Genomic DNA, 23,129 nt, shown 5'->3' with positions numbered 1-23,129 from the left:
AATACTCTAAGAGAGTAACATCACTGTGACGTAGACACACTACCTCAAGTGGGTTATATTTGAACCCTCCCGCACCCATTCCTCCACACACCAATAACAACCCTAAACAACCCCAAACCATGACTAAAACTAACAAATAACCAATTAATAATATTTAACAAATGTAATTATAATAGTAACAAATTTAATGGTGGGATAATATGGGTTCAGGCGAGAGGAGGTGGGGAGGAACCTCCTACCCGACGTCCACAACACTCCGGGTCTCCTCTACCGCCGCTCCTCCAGCCATGGCCGTCGGCAAGAACAAGGGCCTCAACAAATCGGGCAAGAAGGGGTCCAAAAAGAAGGTGTAAGTGTTTCTCGTGATGGCGTAGCGGGCCCCGGGAGCCGCGGGGAGGCCTGGGACCAAGTAACGAGGGCCCGGCGGGTAGAATATGGTGGATGATGGGTGATATAAAGATGTGATGGGGATTGCTCGGGTGGTGTAAACAAATGTCTTGTTCTGTGTTTCCACAGGATCGACCCCTTCACCCGCAAGGACTGGTACGATGTCAAGTCTCCGGCTCTGTTCTTCAACAGGAATGTGGGCAAGACCCTCGTTAACAGGACTCAGGGCACCAGTAAGTAGTTTCCTAAGTGTTGTATAGGCCTAGAGTAGCGGGGCACGTGTAGCCATGTGATGGTCCTGGGGGTCACACGGCCTACTGCTGGCCAGGTAGGCCTATGGTCGGCCTTAACCTTGCAACCACGTACTCAAAATTGGGGGAAATTTGATACCAATCGTTCCATACTCATAACTATACAAATTGTATACTTGAGGCCAAGCTTGTGTTGTAATTGTTATATATGGATAGTTGGGTTGTTAAATCAGATTTTAAAACCTGGTGACCTATTTTATTTTTTTGTATTTCCAAGAGTATCGAGGTTGGCAGCCTGTAGTAGTGGTGCTCGAGGAACGTTACGTATACGAGCACTTGGTAAACCCGTACGTCAACCTGGTATCGTGGTGGCTTTATTTGCTCTTATTAGAACGGCTTTGAACTGTGAAACATTGCGGTTATAAGAAGTTAGGTTGTGAAGTTTGAGCTCAAAAGCTGCTAATAACTAAATAAAGGTGCGAGGGTTGCAGAAAGCTGGACATGTTTTGTAAGTTGTGTAAGTGGTTGATGCAGCGTTGGCACGAGGAGTTACAGCGCTGGTTGTGCTTCAACTCTTCAAAACTAACCATAACAAAAATATAGAATGGGTGATTATCTGAGGCATGTGGTTATCTTACACCTGCCAAGACCTCATGTTGTCTTGGAATGTTTCTAGATTGCTGGCTAGACCCACATGGTTATCTCGATTTCGGGGCTTAGCGTCCCCGTTCCATTTAAAGAAAACCATAGTATAACATTAAAAATTTGTGACAGTATTATATATACTATATATATTCAATGCTTGTAGTTACAATTTCATGTAAAACATGCATTGCTAGGCTGAACTGACCACATGTTAATTACCAGACCCACCAGAATGCCTTGGTGGTTTGTAATTGTGAAAATGTAGATAGTTATATATAGTGTGTGTGTACAGTATAACAGCTAAAATAATGTTTTGTCTAGTATGCAGCATAGTGACTTTATATTGAACATTCAGCTGTTCTAAGCATTTTATTATATATATATATATATGTATCAAGACACATTATTGAATAATATTGAAAAAGCAAACCAATCAAAAACATGGGAATATATATGTAAAAATATATTTGTGGCATCTCATGCCTCTGCTGGCTTCGGGTGACCGCCCCAGAGCAGTTGGTCGATGAACGCTCATGAATCGAGAGTTTGGTTCACGGGCTTGTTATTGCAGGGGACAATCTTTGTATTTCATTCACAGCATATAAGGATACCTAAAGACCTTCCTAACCATGGATTCTGGTGGAGATAAATGTCCAGAACCTGTGCCGACTTGTAAATTATCACACCTCGTACGCAATCAAAACATATATATTGCAATTTTATCATTGTTTTAATAGATTGGGTTGGATTAAGTTTGATTTAATCCTTTAACAGTTATGCATATAATGTACAAAAGCCTTGGGTGACTCACCGCAGCAAAGCCTAAAGTCTGCGAAAGTTACCAGTGAGCGCACAAAATCCGTAAAATGTGTATACTCATTTCAGTTTTCTCACCTTAATTCTTTTACCACATTGTTCGTTTTAGTATTGTTGTTGTTTGCAATTAAATTCCCTGAAGGTGTATATACATATAATGTCCAAACGCACGCCGTGACTCTCCACAGCAAAGCCTAAAATTACCCGTGAACAAGCGCCAATTTGCACACCTCGGTCTAATATGTATACTCGTTCAGTTTGAAAACATCAATTTTTGTGTTATGTCTTTCATTTTGGTATAAAATTGTTCAGAATATAAAGGCGCGTATTTTAAACCTATTCCCATAATGATAGAGCAATAACTGGAATTTTAACATTTTTATTTTGGACGCTCATCACAAAATTGTTTTTGTTAAAGATTTGCTACTTTTAACAAAGTTCCAAGCAGCATGGGCTATGGTGAGCCCTTAGTAATTGTTTATATTTTTCCAGTGTTCTGACATAAATTTTTGTTACATCTTTCATTTTGGTATCAAATTGTTCGCAATCTAAAGGTACGCAGTTTAAAACTAGTCCCATAATAATAGCACAATAAATAGAATTTTAACAAATATTTCAAAAATTTTGACCAAAAACGTATTTATAATCTTTCAAGTGTTCTGACAGTTTTGTGTCACATCTTTCATTTTGGTATCAAACTGTGCATACTAAAGACGCTCATTTTGAAACTATCCTAAAGTCTATCAGATAATAAAGGAATTTTATACAAATGTGTTTTTATCGACTGCACATCATGTCCGATGCTTGGACTCGAGAGAGAAAAATAAAACGTCCATTGCATTCGAAGAGTGCTATAGTGTTACAACCTCAGGTTGTGAACCCTGCGTGATGAATATCTGCACAGAGGTTGCAGGTCCATGAGGTGCTGTGCTACAGAATTAGGTTGAGTAATACTGAATAAAATAAGTAATAGCACTGATCCTAACTGTGAAAAAGACTTGTGTACATAATGTTCAGATATCGATGATCACAGCATGAGGCAAGAGAGAACATTGCCACTGTTTCGTGCATCTACGCATCATGAAATGACCTCGTGCTCCTTTATAACCTTGTGGAAATATATTCATATTCAGGATTTAGTTCATTTATTCAGGAATATGATAGCAGTTCTGTTGCTAGTCTTAGTAATGTGTGTAGCGTATTGGAAGCATTTTCTAGTGTCGGATGACTTACCGGGGCACCTGTTTGTATCATGTGTCTCCCATGCCGTGTTGATATTACGACCCAAAAATGGTTTATCGGTTAGTTATGGTGCCTAAAAAGTTGATATAGTGTATATAGTGCTGAACAGCAAAAACTGTATTGTTCGAAGATGTATTTGATATTTGAACTAGTATCATGAATTGAAGTTAAATAACTAATTGAAACAACAAATTGAACAAATTTCAACTCGTATTAGCACACGACAAGAATGCTGTATATCCGAGTACCAGTATTCTTGTATCACTTTCTGTGATACAAATATTAACAGCCCAAGCATCATTACATTTGAAAAAATGTTAAAAACTTTTACAATTTAAAAGAAAAATATTGAATGTGTGCTTTTACAACTTATGGGGCCATGGTACCAGGATATAAGAAATTGTTGTAGGGTATTCATAATTTATTATCCTGATACATGTGAAAGGTGCTGCACCTAGGCCAAGTTTCAGCATCTCAGCCTAAATAGAGACGGAGAAAAAAAAACGAAAAAAAAAGGATTTTTCAACCATGTTCAATTGATTTCACAGCCCACAATTGTGAACCAAAATCATTTATACGACACTCAGCTATGACCTTACTATATAATAAAGATTTGCATGTCACATCATTATCCCAGATGTATTTAGTGCAATAATACAGATTTTATAAAAGTTTCCCAAAAACGTATGCAACAAAATGAAGTGTATCATTATTTATAAAATCAATAAATCTACGTAGATAAGAATAATGGCATGCGTTTATAGAGGCGTAAACTCTACATATAATGTGCAAGTTTCATGTAAATAGAATAATAAATAAAGGCTGTGAAACGAGATCTAGTTGTAAAAGTTGGAGTTGCGTAGCGCGCTCGACAAGTTTACTCAACCTGCTGTCACTCGTGACTGGTGATTTACGCATTGCGGCCAGCTCGTATGGAGAGCTCGCATGCATCTAGCTGTCAATGCTTTTCTCTTGTTCGTTTGGTAAGTCATATTGCAGTACAAATAGCTAAAAATAGCAAAAATAGCATGTTCTGGGAGATAGTGTGAGCGCGTCAGCATACATCCTCTCTCCATGAGAGACACGCAGTCACTGACTGCACCACCCTCGTGTCAGACCATATGTTGTGTTGCCATATGTGTTAGTTTATATTCATTTTATGCATAACATGTTATTTTCAACGCTATTACGAAAAATAAGACATCTACAACGTAAGATACAATACCCCGCGGCGTACTCACGGCGCGAGGACCAGATTCACGAAAGTTGCAGCGGGAAATTTGACTCTAATTACGTTATTTTTCAAGATATCATTAAACTGTTTGGACCACAGTGTTGCCAGAATGTTGTAGTATTTTTCGTAAATATTCCATTTTTCATCGGATTTTCGGGTACCATGGCCCCTTATGTCAACAAATTCCATGATCAGGGATTGCATCCCTGATTTATTTATTTATATAAGAGTTCTTACATTCTTGTTCAGCCACTAGCATGCATAGTGTTTCGGACAGGTCCTTATCCCAATACAGTATTCCCCAGAATACGACCCCCACCAAATCATTTAACAACCCAGTACCCATTTTATTGTTGTGAACATAGGCTACAGTTGAAGGATTGGTACCCAGTAAATCCTCCCTAGCCAAGGCGATCGTGAGGTGAGCATTTTGCCACTATGCCACGGGGACTGATTTATCTTGCATGCGCATAGCTTGTAGGTCTGGCGTTGCCTGTGAGCATACAACCAATGTTAAATTCTTTCACTTGCAAAGTTTATACTAATAAGAATGAGCACAAATTTATTGTTGATGGCATTGGCATCATGCCTCGAACTGCGTGTATTGTTTTATTTATTATGCGAATGTCTTCACGATGCCAAAGTGTGTTGACCATACCACACACTAGAAAGTGAAGGGACGACGACGTTTCGGTCTGTCCTGGACCATTCTCAAGTCGATTGTGATGAGGAAGTAGATGCAGGCAATAAATAGGCAAGAGAGAGGTGAGGAACAAAGTAAGGTGTAGTAGAGGGGGATAGTAGGAATAAGAACTGCAGAGGGCCTATTGGCCCATACAAGGCAGCTCCTATTATAACTACCGAATGAGGAGATAGTATTAGGAATAAGAAGAGGATAGTAAGGGAACGTAAGAGAAAACAATGAACAGAAAAGAGAGAAGAAAAGGAAAGGGAAAGAAAGATAATTGGAAGGGTAAGCTTATGTTTGGTCACGTTTGTTAGAAAGATTAGAGCATTTGAGTATATACTGTGAAAGGGAAGTTCACAGCAACAAAGCCAAAGTGTGTTTAATGCACAGTAGAATGGTTAAGGATATGAATAAATATGGCCTAACCCTATATGTATTTGTATCAAATTTTTTTTTTTTTCAGAGATTGCTTCTGAAGGCCTGAAAGGTCGTGTGTTTGAAGTCTCCCTTGCTGATCTTCAAAATGAAGCAGATGCCGAGAGGAGTTTCCGCAAGTTCCGACTTATTGCTGAAGAAGTCCAGGGCAAGAATGTTCTTTGCAATTTCCATGGATTCAATTTGACAACTGATAAACTACGATCCATGGTCAAGAAATGGCAGGTAATAATGTTCACCTTTTGGTGAATTGAGTCGTCTAATCCTGTGTTAATGAAAATCCTAGTTGGTTGGATTTCATATGTAGCAAAGTAAGTTTTCCTTGGGTTTGCCCCAAATGGTCTAGCATATGCAGTAGATCTGGAAGTGTTGTCTTCTACAAGTTGGTAAAAGGAAGGACACCAAGTATAAGTGCTAGTTGTAAATACTCCTTTAGAACATTGTATTGCGAACAATTTGATACCACATTGAATGAAGTAGCACAAAAATTGAGGTACGAAAGCTAAAGGGTGTTTTGTAGTGTGACGCCGAGCTGACGGCCACTGCATGGCCTGCCTTGGGGTGTGCTGTGTGCCTGGGCAGCAAAAGTGTTATTACATTTGAAATCAAATGTAATGTGTAATAACAAATGTTAGTGCCAGGAGAATTTTAGGGGGATGCCTTGCACATTTAAAATATACAAATGGGTTTGACTAGAGAACTGTACCAGTGATGGCATTTAGAGTACAATCTTAAGTTTACTTAAAATATTTCAGATAATTATTTTTGGTAGTACTGTAGTTCAAAGCCGGTTTTAGGGGTTGTTTAGGCTACATAAGGTTCAGGCTAATACCCCTATAGTATACAGTACATTTAAAAATTAAAAGTTATCCGGGGTGCTGTAATTTATCCTTTGATGAATTCATTCATCTTCACCTATACATTCATTCAACTGCATAGGTGACAAAATATTGAAATGATAAACAACTGCTAGTACAGTACTGTACTTGATTCTTACAGCAACGGCCTCGAGTATTGCAGGTTGGCATTTGATCCCCAGTCCAGATGGCTTAGCACCATTCCTTACCTTCTTCCTATCTTGAAACGAATAAAAGGACAGTGTTGCAGTCATGCTGACTTAATACTTTCTATTAATAATTAACTTGCCTTATCCTCATGGGAAACTATATTAAAACATTTAATTAGTTTGAGATCTAGTGAAATAGGTACAATGAGCAGAGAAGACATTGAAGAAAGGCAACATACAATAATGTTGGTTAGTGATGTCAGTGGTCCAGGTTAGAGGATGTGGTGGCCACTTGTGGGGAAAAGTGGTTGGTGATGGGACATGCTTGACAAATGATAGATTCCTTTTGTCGATGTTGTTTACAAATGAATACATTTATTGTATTTTAATATTACCCCTTTTTTAAATTCCTAAATCCTCACTGCTCTAAGAGACTTCATTTTTTTTATAGACTTGCATTGAAGCTAATGCTGATGTCAAGACAACCGACGGCTACATCCTTCGTGTTTTCTGCATTGGCTTTACTGAAAAGGTTACAAGCCAAACCAGGAAGACTGCCTATGCCCAACACACACAAGTTAAGAACATCCGCAAGAAGATGGTGGACATCATCACACGTGCTGTGAACAGTAGTGAACTGAAGGAAGTGGTCAACAAGCTTATCCCCGACTCGATGGCTGATGATATCCGAAAAGCTTGTAACCTCATTTATCCCCTCAAGGAAGTACATATTCGTAAGGTACGGACCCCTTATTCTTAGTTTGTTTATACTGTGTAAATACCAGTAGATGATACCTTTTTTATTTGTAGTTGTTCTTCGTCTTTTGTAGACACGTGGGCTGTCGGCCATATATTCTTGGATATTATTATTTTTTATCCTAATTGGTAAAAATACACGGGTCAAGTCAAGCCTGGTCTCGGACCTGGCTTGGGGAGTAGAAGAACTCCCAGAATCCCATCAAGCGGGTATTAATAGCTAGAGGTCTAGCAAATGACATCCTCCAGAGAAATGGTGGGACAGTTAAGTAATGCAGGGTGACAGTAATTACCCCTGATAAAGAAACTATCTCACTATATCTTTAGGACCCTGGTGAATGAATTACTCCCACAGGATCCGACACTTGTGTTTTAGTTGGGCCCAGATTTGTGTGAACTTAACCTGGATATTAAATAGAGTACGTACTGCCAGTGACCTCATGTTTACATTTCCAGATAAATTATTCCAAAGTCCAGGTTGTCCTGTAACTTATAAAATGTAAGATATTAGTTATTTATGAGGTATACCAGTTGTTGAAGAAGAAAAAACTAGTGAATGCCCATGTACTGGTGGTTATTTGGGACAGTATTTGATATCAAAGTAGGATTTGCACATGACAGCTCCAATAGTTTTGAGAAACCCACAAGAAAAGTTCATAAACATGATGTCAGTGCTCATTTACTTTGTTTGCTTTAGCACTGCTACTAGAGAAACCATTTGTTTCTTGATATTTTAACCCTTCAACTGCATATGACAATCTGGGAAGTACGACGTAAATTTTATAAATCCCACCAGTGCACAGGGCTCTTGTCTTCTTCCTCAGGCCTCCAGTAAACAGATTTTCTTGAGAAAAAATGGGCACTCCTTGTGTGTGAGGAGCTCTGTACCGAGTGGTACACAGTGGCAGCTCATAGCACTGCAATATCATTTAATAATGATTGTCATAGAAGAATATATATAAAGATAAAACACAAAGCAGTAACTTAATGTTCAAAAGAGTATAATATTGTGCACATAATAGTGTTACTAATGTGTGTGTACTTACGTTCTACTCATTCTGTGATATATCAAACATTGATAACCCGATGCACTTGAAAACTTTGTAAAGGCATTAAAAATACCAAGAAAATATAATATTTTCAGTGTGTGTGTGTGCAGTTACAACTTCATGCAAAATATGAAGGGTTATGAACATTGGTAATTGGTACGAGCTTATTACACCTTCCAGAAATGTTCAGTGGTTCAAAATGGTACATTAAAATGTAGGTGGTTGTGTGTGCTCGCAATGTAATATCAGTTTTTTATTATTGTTAGAATGTTTAGAATTTATTAGCAACACACATTTGAGCACACTGATGTTCCACACATGTTCTTACATAAGTTTCTCAAATGGCACACTTAAATAATACTGCAAGAAAAGTAAATTAACATATCAGTGACATTGAAATAATGAGGAATGTATCTATGACAAAATCAGTAGGAGCCATCACATTAATATTATTCCATTGTGCATTGAGGTAATGTAAAAATATCTGCTGCAGCTCCTGGCCCAAACTGCATTATTTCTCTTACGGTCGTGCACAGTCTTGTTGAATGTCCCAACTTCCAGGACGAGTGTGTCTTGCTTTCCGACCGTCCCTCGCGGTCAATTGTCCCTATGCTACATTGCCTTTTGATAATTACTTGTGGACTGGTGGATTGGTAAATGTCTCCGCATTTGTTGTACGTTATTCCAAGGTAACGAGTCGTGCGCCTACTAATGTTGTTCTCAACTCCAACAATGAGAAGTTAGTGATATTTACATTTCTTCCCCCAGGTAAAGGTCCTGAAGAAGCCACGTTTTGATCTAGGGAAGCTGCTGGAGATGCATGGCGAGAGTGGAAAATCTGCCACAACCACTGGTGAGGATGTTGGTTCCAAGGTGGACCGTCCTGATAATTATGAACCTCCAGTTCAGTCCAAAGTTTAAATAAATGTAAGGATTGATTTATTGTATTATTCACCACCTCCATCCAACAGATCACTTAAGAAACCAGTATGTGTAAAAACATTGCACATTAATATTCACAGTACTGTAAAGTATTTTGACTAACTGGGATTGTAGAATTATTTTTTGTCTATTGAAATATACAGTAAGAATTTAAAATTATCTAGATTCTTCTGCATGATCTGGTGTAGTGGCTGCTCACTTTCACCACACACATGGCTGTATGCTTTTGTGCAACTGAATAATTGAAATTGCTATATTCTCCAATAATATAAATCGCTAAAACAATGATTGAAGTTTTTAAGTTATCCATTAATAAATGTAATTCAGCAACTAGCTTGCTATTGTGTGTAGGATGAGTACACAGTGGGGAGTCAGTTTTGGTGTAGAGTCCTTTGGTGACGAGGTTGGGAACCACTGATCTAGGTTGTTGATACCGTTTTCGGGGCTCAACTTTCCCACGGCCCGGTCCCCGGCCAGGCCTCTAATGATGTGGTGTAACAATTTTAAATACGTTTATGGTGAATCTAATGAATATTTTTGTATGTGCCAGAAACCTGGTAATATCCAAGGGGAGTTTAGTAGTGCCATTTTAATAGTAAATGGAAAAAATTAATAAATTTGTAGTCACCCAGGCTATTATAGTTAAGAAATAAAACACTGAGGTCTTATTTGATATAGATAAATTATTGCGGAAATATAGTTTTAAAGGTAATTTATAGATTATCTACTAGAGCAGGAATTTTCAACCCGTGTGCCGCGGGAGTTTGAGGGAAGGTAAACAAAAATGAAACATTCATTTTAGTAATCTTTTTGAAGTTCATGAACAATATACTGTATACAATGTTCTTAAAAATATAATGGTGTCTTAATTTCAATAGTATTAGTACTAAGAGTTGAAAAATATTGAAGATCTGTGCATGAGCTTTTTTTTGGCAGGGATAAGCCTGCGCGGGCCCTAAGCCTTTGGCTGACCCACTAAGTGTTGCTTGTTTCTGTTTTACTTGGGCGGAGTATGAGTATTTGACTAGCATACCAGTCGCTTCAGTAAGGTTTTGCCCCATGTATTTAACAACTGCTTTGTTGAATCCAAGTTGAAATCTTATTGGGTTTGTAACTGCACTGTGTAAACTGCCTTACGAATCACCTCTTCAGTTCCCCCATGTAAGTGTAAGAGCGGTTCCCCCCACCCACAAATCTGGCTAGGCTGGATTAAGACAAATTAGTTATACTGCACATAAGTGTAAATTTAATGAATAAAATACAAATGTTATTCCATCAAGTGATACGCTCAGGGAAAGGAAATTTGATTGCATTTGCCTACTAGGTTAATTTTGTCCTTGTAAACTTGGTGTATAAGCTGTGCCCTTATCTGGCAGATATTGTAGAGTACATTCAAATGGGTTTCAAACTAAAATTAAGAAATGGGCATTATAGCCTCACAGTATTTGATTAACAAGAGCTCAAATATTTAGAAACGTAATTTAAATGTGTATGTACCTGAAACATAACTTAAATGTGTGAATATACTGAGTATATATTTTTTAATGTACAAAGCAAAATAGATGTCAATGCATACACAAAACCTTAGTTTACAAAATGTGGTTTGTAACTTATCTATCTGGCAACATTTTAAGAACTGAGAAAAATATTTGTTTTCCGATAAATCTTGTCCTAGCGGTTAAATATATCCTCTTAGGATCTTACAGCAGCAACAGAAAGGTGCTTTTGGCACCAAGGGAGGTCAGGTAAGCGTGTCTTAAGGATTCGAGCTGAAATTTAGAAAGAGGAGTTATTACAAGCGTTATTACAAGTTATTATACACACGGTGCATTATAGTACATACACGGTGTGTGCTTGCCTAACTATGTGAATGTGAGTACATACACGGTGTGCTTGCCTAACTATGTGAATGTGAGTACATACACGGTGTGCTTGCCTAACTATGTGAATGTGAGTACATACACGATGTGTGCTTGCCTAACTATGTGAATGTGAGTACATACACGATGTGTGCTTGCCTAACTATGTGAATGTGAGTACATACACGGTGTGTGCTTGCCTAACTATGTGAATGTGAGTACATACACGGTGTGTGCTTGCCTAACTATGTGAATGTGAGTACATACACGGTGTGTGCTTGCCTAACTAACTATGTGAATGTGAGGTCTAGTGTTATGCCCAGCTAACCAGCCTTGTTAGACCTGCTGCATTTTATTTTAATTTTATTGGCATTCAAATTCATTGTTAAAAGTGGCCTAAGTAGTAGATGGAGGTCTTCCAAGACTTCTCTCTTTATTAAGTGCGTTTTACGCATTGACAACATGATAGGAGTATTTACTCATATTTATTCAATTTATTTGTATTCCCTTCAGTATTTTGTATATAAAGATTATATCTTCAGTTCCTTTTAGGATGAAAGATTTACTTCCCTTAACATATCTACAGAGTAACTACTATTTTTAAATATTGTGAATTCGTTTCTCAATAATTTTATTGTAATCATATCTACCCAAGCCTATAGAATACCATATTAGTTTTATGTACTGTATTCCTAAAATTTCGTTCTTTACAAATCTGAACTCAACAGTACGCTAACAACGAATTTAAACCAAATAAGAAAAGAAAATAAGTCACAGATATGAGAATTTAGGAATTGAAACCTGTTATATTTGAAAGGTAAAAATATCTTATGATTTCATCCACAATCATGTTAGACACTGGCAGATTGTATATCTTTTTATACTAGGTTTCCATTTTAGACTACAGAAGAATACTCAATGCTGACTTCTTATCAGCGTTTTAAAATAAAGATAAAGGTAATGCAAGCATGTTATGTCAAGTAACTTAGTAGTTGCTGAGTTTGCTAGCCGATTTGGTTTATGTATTAGATAACCAAATTATGCCAAGTTTGAGCATCACATGATATAGAAGTCAAAGTTGAACTCTACTCAGACTTTGGCTCATAGAACTACAGTCATTCACATCCATTTCATGTCAGAATTTTTTTGCCTATCACTCTTTAGTTAAGACTAACAAAAATATTGTACCAAACTGCGAGTCTAAGTAACGGCTACACTATTATCTTATACCAAATAAATATAATAAATGTTGTAAAAGGGTTCTTAAAATCGACTATAGTAAAATACCAATATTTACCGTTGGCGCTGGCCATGTTGTCTGTTCTAGGAGGGCCGTGCTCCAGGAAGCTCACTTTCACATGTGGGTGCTCCAAATACATACACTCCTGGTATTTGTGTTACAGGTACCTGTGTGAGTGTTCCAGGTAGCTGTACTCCCGATGTGGGTGTTCCAGGTACCTGTGCTTCCGATGTGGGTGTTCCAGGTACCTGTGCTTCCGATGTTGTTGTTCCAGGTACCTGCGCTTCCGATGTGGATGTTCCAGGTACCTGTGCTTCCGATGTGGATGTTCCAGGTACCTGTGCTTCCGATGCTGATGTTCCAGGTACCTGTGCTTCCGATGTTGATGTTCCAGGTACCTGTGCTTCCGATGTTGTTGTTCCAGGTACCTGTGCTTCCGATGCTGATGTTCCAGGTACCTGTGCTTCCGATGCTGATGTTCCAGGTACCTGTGCTTCCGATGCTGATGTTCCAGGTACCTGTGCTTCCGATGCTGATGTTCCAGGTACCTGTGCTCCCGATGTTGTTGTTCCAGGTACCTGTGCTTCCAATGTTGTTGTTCCAGGTACCTGTGCTTCCGATGCTGATGTTCCAGGTACCTGTGCTTCCGATGCTGATGTTCCAGGTACCTGTGCTTCCGATGTTGATGTTCCAGGTACCTGTGCTCCCGATGCTGATGTTCCAGGTACCTGTGCTTCCGATGCTGATGTTCCAGGTACCTGTGCTTCCGATGCTGATGTTCCAGGTACCTGTGCTTCCGATGCTGATGTTCCAGGTACCTGTGCTTCCGATGTTGATGTTCCAGGTACCTGTGCTTCCGATGCTGATGTTCCAGGTACCTGTGCTTCCGATACTGATGTTCCAGGTACCTGTGCTTCCGATGTTGATGTTCCAGGTACCTGTGCTTCCGATGTTGATGTTCCATGTACCTGTGCTCCCGATGTGGATGTTCCAGGTACTTGTGCTTCCGATGTGGATGTTCCAGGTACCTGTGCTTCCGATGTTGATGTTCCAGGTACCTGTGCTCCCGATGTGGATGTTCCAGGTACCTGTGCTTCCGATGTGGATGTTCCAGGTACCTGTGCTTCCGATGTGGATGTTCCAGGTACCTGTGCTTCCGATGTGGATGTTCCAGGTACCTGTGCTTCATGTACATATGCTCTTGGTAGTTGTACTACTAATGTGTATGCCTCAGGCATTTGTTCTCTTGATGACCGTGCTCTATAAACATATGTTTCAGATATTTTGGGTTTCGATGCATGGGTTTCAGATGTGTGTTCTCTCGGTCCCTGTGACTCCGAATACTTCTGTTCGCCTTTAGAAGAAGCTTTGCAACTCCCCTGCACAGGTAACCGAATTTTGGTGCCTCCACCGAGAACATTCCTCCTGGCGGTCTCTCGATCGAGAGTAATCGGTATATCTAATGTTCTTGAATGAACTTTTACACAATCAAGCCATTGTATACCAGTATAGCAATTCATCTGGAACGAAGCAGGGCCCACCTTTCTATTGGCCTTAATGCCACAGTAGCTAAGGTGACGACCGGTGTTGATAGGACATCCAATTAACTTACCGTGAATCAGACAGTAGGCTATGTAGGCTTCCTTTAGAGCTTTTTGACAAATATAATACTTTTTCCTCATCTTTGATGCTGTCTTTCTAACGGTGAATTTATTCAAGAACTCTATAAAGCTGTCCTTTCCTACGTAGTTACGTGGGTAATCTGTGTACTCTCTCCTGGCTTTTCGACTAAAGGATCGTTGAGCGGAGGGATTAATGTCCTGCTTAGTGGTTGGTTTACTATCCGAGGGTTGACTGGCTGGTTTACTAACCGAGGGTGCGGGGGCTTGCCCGGTGGCTTGACCGCTGTCAGGGAGGTCTATATTTTGTTCAGTGTCAAAGAGTCCTATGTCAAAGTTATATAAATAGTCGTTTCCTTCGGTGATAAATGGATCGCTGAGAGAGGGTATGCTTGCTTGCCTGCTGACAGTTGACTCATAATGTTCGCTGACAGTGAACCCATCAGCTTCTTTGCTATGAGTGGACCCACCATCTTCACTGACGGTGGACCATTCATCTCCGCTGACAGTACAGCAATCAGCTTCTTCGCTAACAATGGTCCCGCTATCTTCGCTGACGGAGGACCGAACAACGCTAACACTCGTCCCAGCGTCGCTTACGGAAGACCCATCAGCGTCTTCGCTGATAGCGAACCAATCAGAGTCTTCGCTGATAATGGACACATCAGCGTCTTCGCTGATAGTGGACCAATCAGAGTCTTCGCTGATAGTGGATCTATCAGCGTCTTCGCTGATAGCGAACCAATCAGCGTCTTCGCTGTTAATGGACCCATCAGCGTCTTCGCTGATAGTGGACCAATCAGTGTCTTTCCTGATAGTGAACCAATCAGTGTCTTCCCTGATAGCAAACCAATCAGCGTCATCGCTGATAATGGACCAATCAGGGTCTCCGCTGAAAGGGTACCCACCAACGGCTTCGCTGACTTTTCCACTTGTGTTTCGCTCCCAGTCAATGAGTTCTTTGTCAAATTCAAATCTGACGTCGTATCTTTCGTTATAAAACAACTCTCTAGGAAACAGTCCTCTGGGAGGTTTGCGGGCTTGTCCGCTAACACTGGGTACGTTGACCTGTTCCTTAACACTGGGTATGTTGTCTTGTCCACTAACACTGGGTATGTTGTCTTGTCCAATAACACTGGGCACGTTGTCTTGTCCACTAACACACGGTATGTTGTCTTGTCCAATAACACTGGTCACGTTGTCTTGTCCAATAACACTGGGCATGTTGTCTTGTCCACTAACACTGGGTATGTTGTCTTGTCCAATAACACTGGGCATGTTGTCTTGTTCAATAACACTGGGTATGTTGCCTTCTCCAATAACACTGGGCACGTTGTCTTGTCCAATAACACTGGGCATGTTGTCTTGTCCACTAACACTGGGTATGTTGTCTTGTCCACTAACACTGGGTATGTTGTCTTGTCCAATAACACTCGGCATGTTGTCTTGTTCAATAACACTGGGTATGTTGCCTTGTCCAATAACACTGGGTATGTTGTCTTGTCCAATAACACTCGGCATGTTGTCTTGTTCAATAACACTGGGTATGTTGCCTTGTCCAATAACACTGGGCATGTTGTCTTGACCACTAACACTGGGTATGTTGTCTTGTCCAATAACACTCGGCATGTTGCCTTGTCCAATAACACTGGGTATGTTGTCTTGTCCAATAACACTGGGCATGTTGTCTTGTCCAATAACACTGGGCATGTTGTCTTGTCCAATAACACTGGGCATGTTGTCTTGTCCAATAACACTGGGCATGTTGTCTTGTCCAATAACACTTGGCATGTTGTCTTGACCAATAACACTGGGTATGTTGCCTTGTCCAATAACACTGGGCATGTTGTCTTGTCCAATAACACTGGGCATGTTGTCTTGTCCAATAACACTGGGCATGTTGTCTTGACCAATAACACTGGGTATGTTGACTTGTCCACTAAAACTGGGCATGTTGGCTTGTCCAATAACACTGGGTATGTTGACTTCTCCACTAAAACTGGGCATGTTGTCTTGTCCAATAACACTGGGCATGTTGTCTTGTCCAATAACACTGGATATGTTGACCTGACCAATAACACTGGGTATGTTGACTTGTCCAATAAAACTGGGTAAGTTGACCTGTCCAATAACACAGGGTATGTTGACTTCTCCGCTAAAACTGGGCATGTTGTCTTGTCCAATAACACTGGGCATGTTGTCTTGTCCACTAACACTGGGTATGTTGTCTTGTCCAATAACACTGGGCATGTTGTCTTGACCAATAACACTGGGTATGTTGACTTGTCCACAAAAACTGGCTATGTTGACTTGTCCAATAACACTGGGTATGTTGACTTGTCCAATAAAACTGGGTATGTTGACCTGTCCAATAACACGGGGTATGTTGTCTTGTCCACTAAAACTGGGCATGTTGTCTTGTCCACTAAAACTGGGCATGTTGTCTTGCCCAATAACACTGGGCATGTTGTCTTGACCAATAACACTGGGTATGTTGACTTGTCCACTAAAACTGGCTATGTTGACTTGTCCAATAAAACTGGGTATGTTGACCTGTCCAATAACACTGGGTATGTTGACCTGACCAATAACACTGGGTATGTTGTCTTGTCCACTAAAACTGGGCATGTTGTCTTGTCCAATAATACTGGGCATGCTGTCTTGACCAATAACACTGGGTATGTTGTCTTGTCCAATAACGCTGGGCATGTTGTCTTGTTCACTAAAACTGGGTATGTTGACTTCTCCAATAACACTGGGTATGTTGTCTTGTCCACTAAAACTGGGAATGTTGTCTTGTTCACTAAAACTGGGCATGTTGTCTTGTCCAATAACACTGGGCATGTTGACTTCTCCACTAAAACTGGATATGTTGACCTGACCAATAACACTGGGTATGTTGACTTCTCCACTAAAACTGGATATGTTGACCTGACCAATAACACTGGGTATGTTGACTTCTCCACTAAAACTGGGTATGTTGACCTGACCAATAACACTGGGTATGTTGACTTCTCCACTAAAACTGGATATGTTGACCTGACCAATAACACTGGGTATGTTGACTTGTTCACTAAAACTGGGCATGTTGTCTTGTCCAATAACACTGGGTATGTTGACTTGTCCACTAACACTGGGCATGTTGTCTTGACCAATAACACTGGGTATGTTGTCTTGTCCAATAACACCGGGTATGTTGTCTTGACCACTAACACTGCGCATGTTGTCTTGACCAATAACCCTGGGCATGTTGTCTTGACCAATTACACTGGACATGTTGTCTTTGTCTTGACCAATAACCCTGGGCATGTTGTCTTGTCCAATAACACTGGGCATGTTGTCTTGTCCAATAACACTGGGCATGTTGTCTTGACCACAAACACTGGGCATGTTGTCTTGTCCAATAACACTGGGCATGTTGTCTTGACCAATAACACTGGGCATGTTGTCTTGACCAGTAACACTAGGCATGTTGTCTTGCCCGCTAACACTGGGCATGTTGTCTTGACGAATTACACTGGACATGTTGTCTTTGTCTTGACCAATAACCCTGGGCATGTTGTCTTGTCCAATAACACTGGGCATGTTGTCTTGACCACAAACACTGGGCATGTTGTCTTGTCCAATAACACTGGGCATGTTGTCTTGTCCAATAACACTGGGCATGTTGTCTTGTCCAATAACACTGGGCATGTTGTCTTGTCCAATAACACTGGGCATGTTGTCTTGTCCAATAACACTGGGCATGTTGACTTGTCCAATAACACTGGGCATGTTGTCTTGACCACTAACACTGGGCATGTTGTCTTGTCCAATAACACTGGGCATGTTGACTTGTCCAATAACACTGGGCATGTTGTCTTGCCCACTAACACTGGGCATGTTGTCTTGACCAATAACACTGGGCATGTTGTCTTGCCCACTAACACTGGGCATGTTGTTTTGACCAATGACACTGGGCATGTTGTCTTGCCCACTAACACTGGGCATGTTGTCTTGCCCACTAACACTGGGCATGTTGTCTTGCCCACTAACACTGGGTATGTTGTCTTGACCAATAACACTGGACATGTTGTCTTGCCCACTAACACCGGGCATGCTGGGGGTGTCCAGGAGAGAGAGAGAGCTCGACGTCCGTCCCCCAGCTGACGAAGAGATACACTGACTGTGTTTGAAATTGTTGTGACCTAGTTTTAGCTTTTAGAAAATATGATGTTTTGAAAAGCAAACAATATCAACAAAGCACAATATTTTCTTAAAATAACTCTAGTCGTTTTACTGCCTTATTACTCGAAGTAAATAAGCTGCTAATAAGCGTGTATAGGAATCTTTTACACCTGAAGGATATATATAATGCGTCTATCAAGAACCATAAACTGGTCTCCTCAGTTCCAATAATATTAATATTATATTAGGCTATAAAGTGCACTTTTCTTTATATATTTTATAATGCTATAATAAAGACGACATAATCCTCATACGAAATATATGAGTGTTTAAAAGATATATGTGTCATATTGGGCCTCAGAATAGCGTGTATTAGGCCTCAGAGTGATAGATTAGTTTAGGTTTTATTACTAATGTAAATACAAAACCTTTTCCGATTTTCTTAAGTTTAATAGTAACCAATTCTGCTTTCTAATTGTCCATTACGTCAATATATGTACGATGATGCACGTAGTAATACATTCTATATGTAACGTTTTGAGTTAAAATGGCAGGTGTTTGAGTGAATGTGGCAGATGTGTGAGTGAATGTGGCAGGTGTTTGAGTGAATGTGGCAGGTGTTTGAGTACATCCATATTCCTATTATCACCGTAAACAAAACATTAATAACATTATATATATATATATATATATATATATATATATATATATATATATATATATATATATGTGTGTATATATATATATATATATATATATATATATATATATATATATATATATATATATATATATTAACTATTAAACTTAACTAAAGAGGGTAGACGAGAATCGCTCATATTCTACTAGGCTTTGCAAAATATATTATTTTAAGCCTGTGATTTCTTTAATAATATCAGCAAAATTTGCAAATAAAAATACCCAGTATATAGTAAATAAAATATTAAAAAATCCAATTCCCTTCACAAATTTGTACAATTGTGATTTATTATCTATCTAGATAATAATTATCTAGATAATTAGATAATACATAAGTAGCAACCAGTTATCATGGCGAAAATATAACCACGCTCTCTAAGTTATCAGAACTATTCTAACCTCTGCTATCGTCATGATAGCCACACGGGTATTCAACACATCTATACTATGAAGAGCATGACATAGCATGCAGATGTTGAGTCATTATAACGTGGGTGAAGATGGCGACCAAATCACTCATCACAGGATGAGGAAACGATGATGTTTTGGTCCGTCCTGGACCTCATACTCATCCTGTGAGTGGTGGTTTATTGTGCACTCTGTACTCATCCTGTGAGTGGTAGTTTATTGTGCACTCTGTACTCATCCTGTGAGTGGTGGTTTATTGTGCACTCTGTACTCATCCTGTGAGTGGTAGTTTATTGTGCACTCTGTACTCATCCTGTGAGTGGTGGTTTATTGTGCACTCTGTACTCATCCTGAGAGTGGTGGTTTATTGTGCACTCTGTACTCATCCTGTGAGTGGTGGTTAATTGTGCACTCTGTACTCATCCTGTGAGTGGTAGTTTATTGTGCACTCTGTACTCATCCTGAGAGTGGTAGTTTATTGTGCACTCTGTACTCATCCTGTGAGTGGTAGTTTATTGTGCACTCTGTACTCATCCTGAGAGTGGTAGTTTATTGTGCACTCTGTACCCATCCTGTGAGTGGTAGTTTATTGTGCACTCTGTACTCATCCTGAGAGTGGTAGTTTATTGTGCACCTCATACTCATCCTGTGAGTGGTAGTTTATTGTGCACTCTGTACTCATCCTGTGAGTGGTAGTTTATTGTGCACCTCATACTCATCCTGTGAGTGGTAGTTTATTGTGCACTCTGTACTCATCCTGAGAGTGGTAGTTTATTGTGCACTCTGTACTCATCCTGTGAACGGTAGTGGAAAGGGTTACAGAGGCACATAATGGGCTCAGGGACTGAACCCCACAACTCATTTAGCTAAGCATGTTACAATCTTGATGAGCTAGTTACGAAATTCAATGCACATCGTCACATCATCAATGGGCTCGAGACCGACCACATGTTAGTAAATCATTTTGGTAATATTTAACATATTTTTCAATATTAGATATTGAAGAATAAATGAAAAATTGGTGTTTATAATTTTCGGCTCCACAGCTGAAACTTAGATAAATTTTTATCTTCTGAATAATTTACAATGGATATAGTGACAGAATTTCAGATTATAATTAGCAATGGAATACGAATATTTTAGACTTATTCTTAATTGCAGAGACATAATCATGGTGTCTTAATCATTTTCCAAGAGAAGTGAACCTTGATATGAGAAGGAAAGAATGCTAGACATTAGTTTATAAGGATATCTTTAGTACTAATACTATGTAGACAAGGATGGAAAAATTATGGATGTAACATCCGTCAAAAATGCAGAAAGTTCATTTCATTACACTCAAATAACCAAATAGTAGTGCTCGGGTTAGTTGCCTCCTAGAAAAATATTTTAAATATAAAAGGAAGTCAGAATTTTATGTAAATACTTTGAAAATTAAAAGAATGTTATTCTTTTGTTTACTAATTCCACATAACGTTTTAATAAAATTTATTACTGCATTTTATAATTTTGTAATTTGTATTAATAGTATATAAGTTTTATATTAAAGTTCTGTTAATCGTAGAGCGAATTATGATCAACTGTATCAACGCTGCCTTAATCGACTGAGCTACGACATGGTCAAAAGAGTTGAAACCAGTAGTTCTACTGCCCTTGGATCCTGCAGCCTCTCCGAGACATAAACCTGCATGGGGGAGTTGTGTAAAACCCTGGTTTGTGTCTCAGAAAGGCTGCAGGATCCAAGTAAGGGCAGTAGAACGTCTGGTTTCTTTTGACCATGTCGTAGCTCAGTCGATTAAGGCAGCAACAGGGATGATCTCGGACGCAGGTTCGAATCCTCGTCACGGCCCTTGTGGATTTGTTCATTGATACATCACGTTATTGTGATTTCTGTGTGTAAATCAAAGCAAAAAACCTAGTTTGTATAAAATAATTTAAAGTTAAAATACTTGGTATCAGTATAAAATAAATTCAGAACTTTTGGCTCTTAAATTCAACAAATAAGAAATATAAGTATATCTAAAATGTGTTTAATCAGTTTATGTTCGAGTTTAGAGTAGTCGACCAGCAACATCTCTCCGACGCTTACATCTATAAAAGAAAATGAAAATTGCAGATGGAGATTATATTGTTTGACTTAGATATGGTTTATTAGTATAGCCTTTATGCTTTTTCAAAAGTGTTTTATGATTTATCATTGAATTTAGCTAATCGAATAACGCGCATGTTATCAATGCATCATTGAGTTTTTTTTTATATCACAATTGTTGAGCCACTGAGATTAATAAACATAGTCATTTTTTTTTGGTATTAGCAAAATTAGGTCTACACAGCAAAGTGTTACTACACCACTCTATGAGAGATGTTACAGTCTATATTAAGAGCAAGTTATTATATTTACATACTTTTAGATATGTTTTTGGTCATAATTGACAATTATTTACCTTTTTTAATAATTAACAGTGATAGGAATATTCCTCCGTAACCCTTCCCACTACTGCCAACAGGATGGGTATGGGGTCGGAACGGGTTGGGGGTACAGACTAAATGAACTAAGCTAAAAAAAAATCTCAGCAATATACTGCTACCCTCTTTACCTGGAGGCCATTCCATCCATCTTGTTGTGTTGGGAGAATTTATGTCGGTTGTGTGTGAGGTGTTGGTGTGTTTTGAGGTGTGTTGATCTGGTAGAGTTGGTCACTGTGTGAAGCCTGAGGATGGTGTTTACATCCAGGGATGCCAGATTGGGCTACAAGTAGCGAATTGGGCTACTTTTCAGAGCCCCGCGCTCCCAAATTTTTAATTTCGCTACTTGCGACTTTTTGGGCTACTTTAAAAACAAGTTGGGCTATTGATGTTAAGAAACTCAATGATGATTTTTATGCTTTTTATAATGTCATGTGTAGAAATCACAGCCGCGTCCAACAGCTTGATTGAATAGACCACTTACCGCAGGAGGCCAGGTCAGAGACCGACCCCCTGGGGACGTTGATCCTAGGAACTTCCCAAAGAAAAAGTAACCACAAGGCAAGATAATCCTCCCCAGGGGCCATAGATTTCCCAACCTTAATTTGCCATTAATACTTCATCCCGGGTACTGTCTATGTTAAGTGACCTCCCACTGTTGCCTACTGTAAGTATTAGGTTTCTCTTTAGGTGTTTCCAAGAATCAAATGACTGTCGTTAGAGCGGATTAGCATACAGTGAACTTGGCAGCTTCATCTGTGCTTGCATTGTTAGTGTGGCTCTGACCTCCAGAAGGATAGTTCGACACAAGTTACCGCATATAGAAAAGAAGTTACCGCAATAACAGCACCGCTGTTACTTTTAGAATTTGCTTAAGTGTTAAAATAAAGAAGTGAAAAATGGGGAAGTAGTCTAAATACCAGAAAGCGTTTCACATGTCCTGGCTTAAGGATCCCGTGTTTGAAAAGTGGTTGGCTGAAGTGAAAGAAGATGGAAATAAGGCATATTGTAAAGTTTGTAGAACTGAGATAAGAGCTCGTAGAAGTGGTTTAAAGAAACACAGTGAAACATTAAAACACAGACAAAATATATCGGAGGTAAGTCATCAGCAGATGAGCATCAAGTCTGTTCTATCAAAGAAGGAAGATAAATTTACTAAATTTGAATGTCGTCTGTCTGTATGTACTGTCGCTATCTAGAAATCTAACAATATGTTTGTA

General features: G+C 39.3%; 2 protein-coding genes across 2 annotated transcripts; one reads left to right on the top strand and one right to left on the bottom strand.

The window, feature by feature from the left end:
* Nucleotides 1–185: 185 nt before the first annotated feature.
* On the top strand, nt 186–9,447 carry LOC138366253 (small ribosomal subunit protein eS1-like). The gene is made up of 5 exons (XM_069327215.1): nt 186–349; nt 517–620; nt 5,727–5,923; nt 7,156–7,443; nt 9,278–9,447. Exons 1-5 carry the CDS (start codon nt 201–203, stop codon nt 9,428–9,430), a joined length of 891 nt encoding a protein of 296 aa, XP_069183316.1. The 5' UTR covers nt 186–200; the 3' UTR covers nt 9,431–9,447.
* A 1,632-nt stretch (nt 9,448–11,079) lies between these two features.
* On the bottom strand, nt 11,080–18,332 carry LOC138366252 (collagen alpha-2(IV) chain-like). Its single transcript, XM_069327214.1, has 2 exons — nt 12,608–18,332; nt 11,080–11,220 (listed from the first exon to the last, which is right to left on the bottom strand). The coding sequence occupies exon 1, from the start codon at nt 18,265–18,267 to the stop codon at nt 12,634–12,636; it is 5,634 nt and encodes a 1,877-aa protein (XP_069183315.1). The 5' UTR covers nt 18,268–18,332; the 3' UTR covers nt 11,080–11,220; nt 12,608–12,633.
* Nucleotides 18,333–23,129: the final 4,797 nt, after the last annotated feature.

This window comes from Procambarus clarkii, chromosome 19 (assembly GCF_040958095.1).
Source record: "Procambarus clarkii isolate CNS0578487 chromosome 19, FALCON_Pclarkii_2.0, whole genome shotgun sequence".
Classification (NCBI taxonomy): Eukaryota; Metazoa; Arthropoda; class Malacostraca; order Decapoda; family Cambaridae; genus Procambarus; species Procambarus clarkii.
Note: the sequence above shows the minus strand (reverse complement) of the source record. Positions and strands in the feature narration are given on the sequence as shown.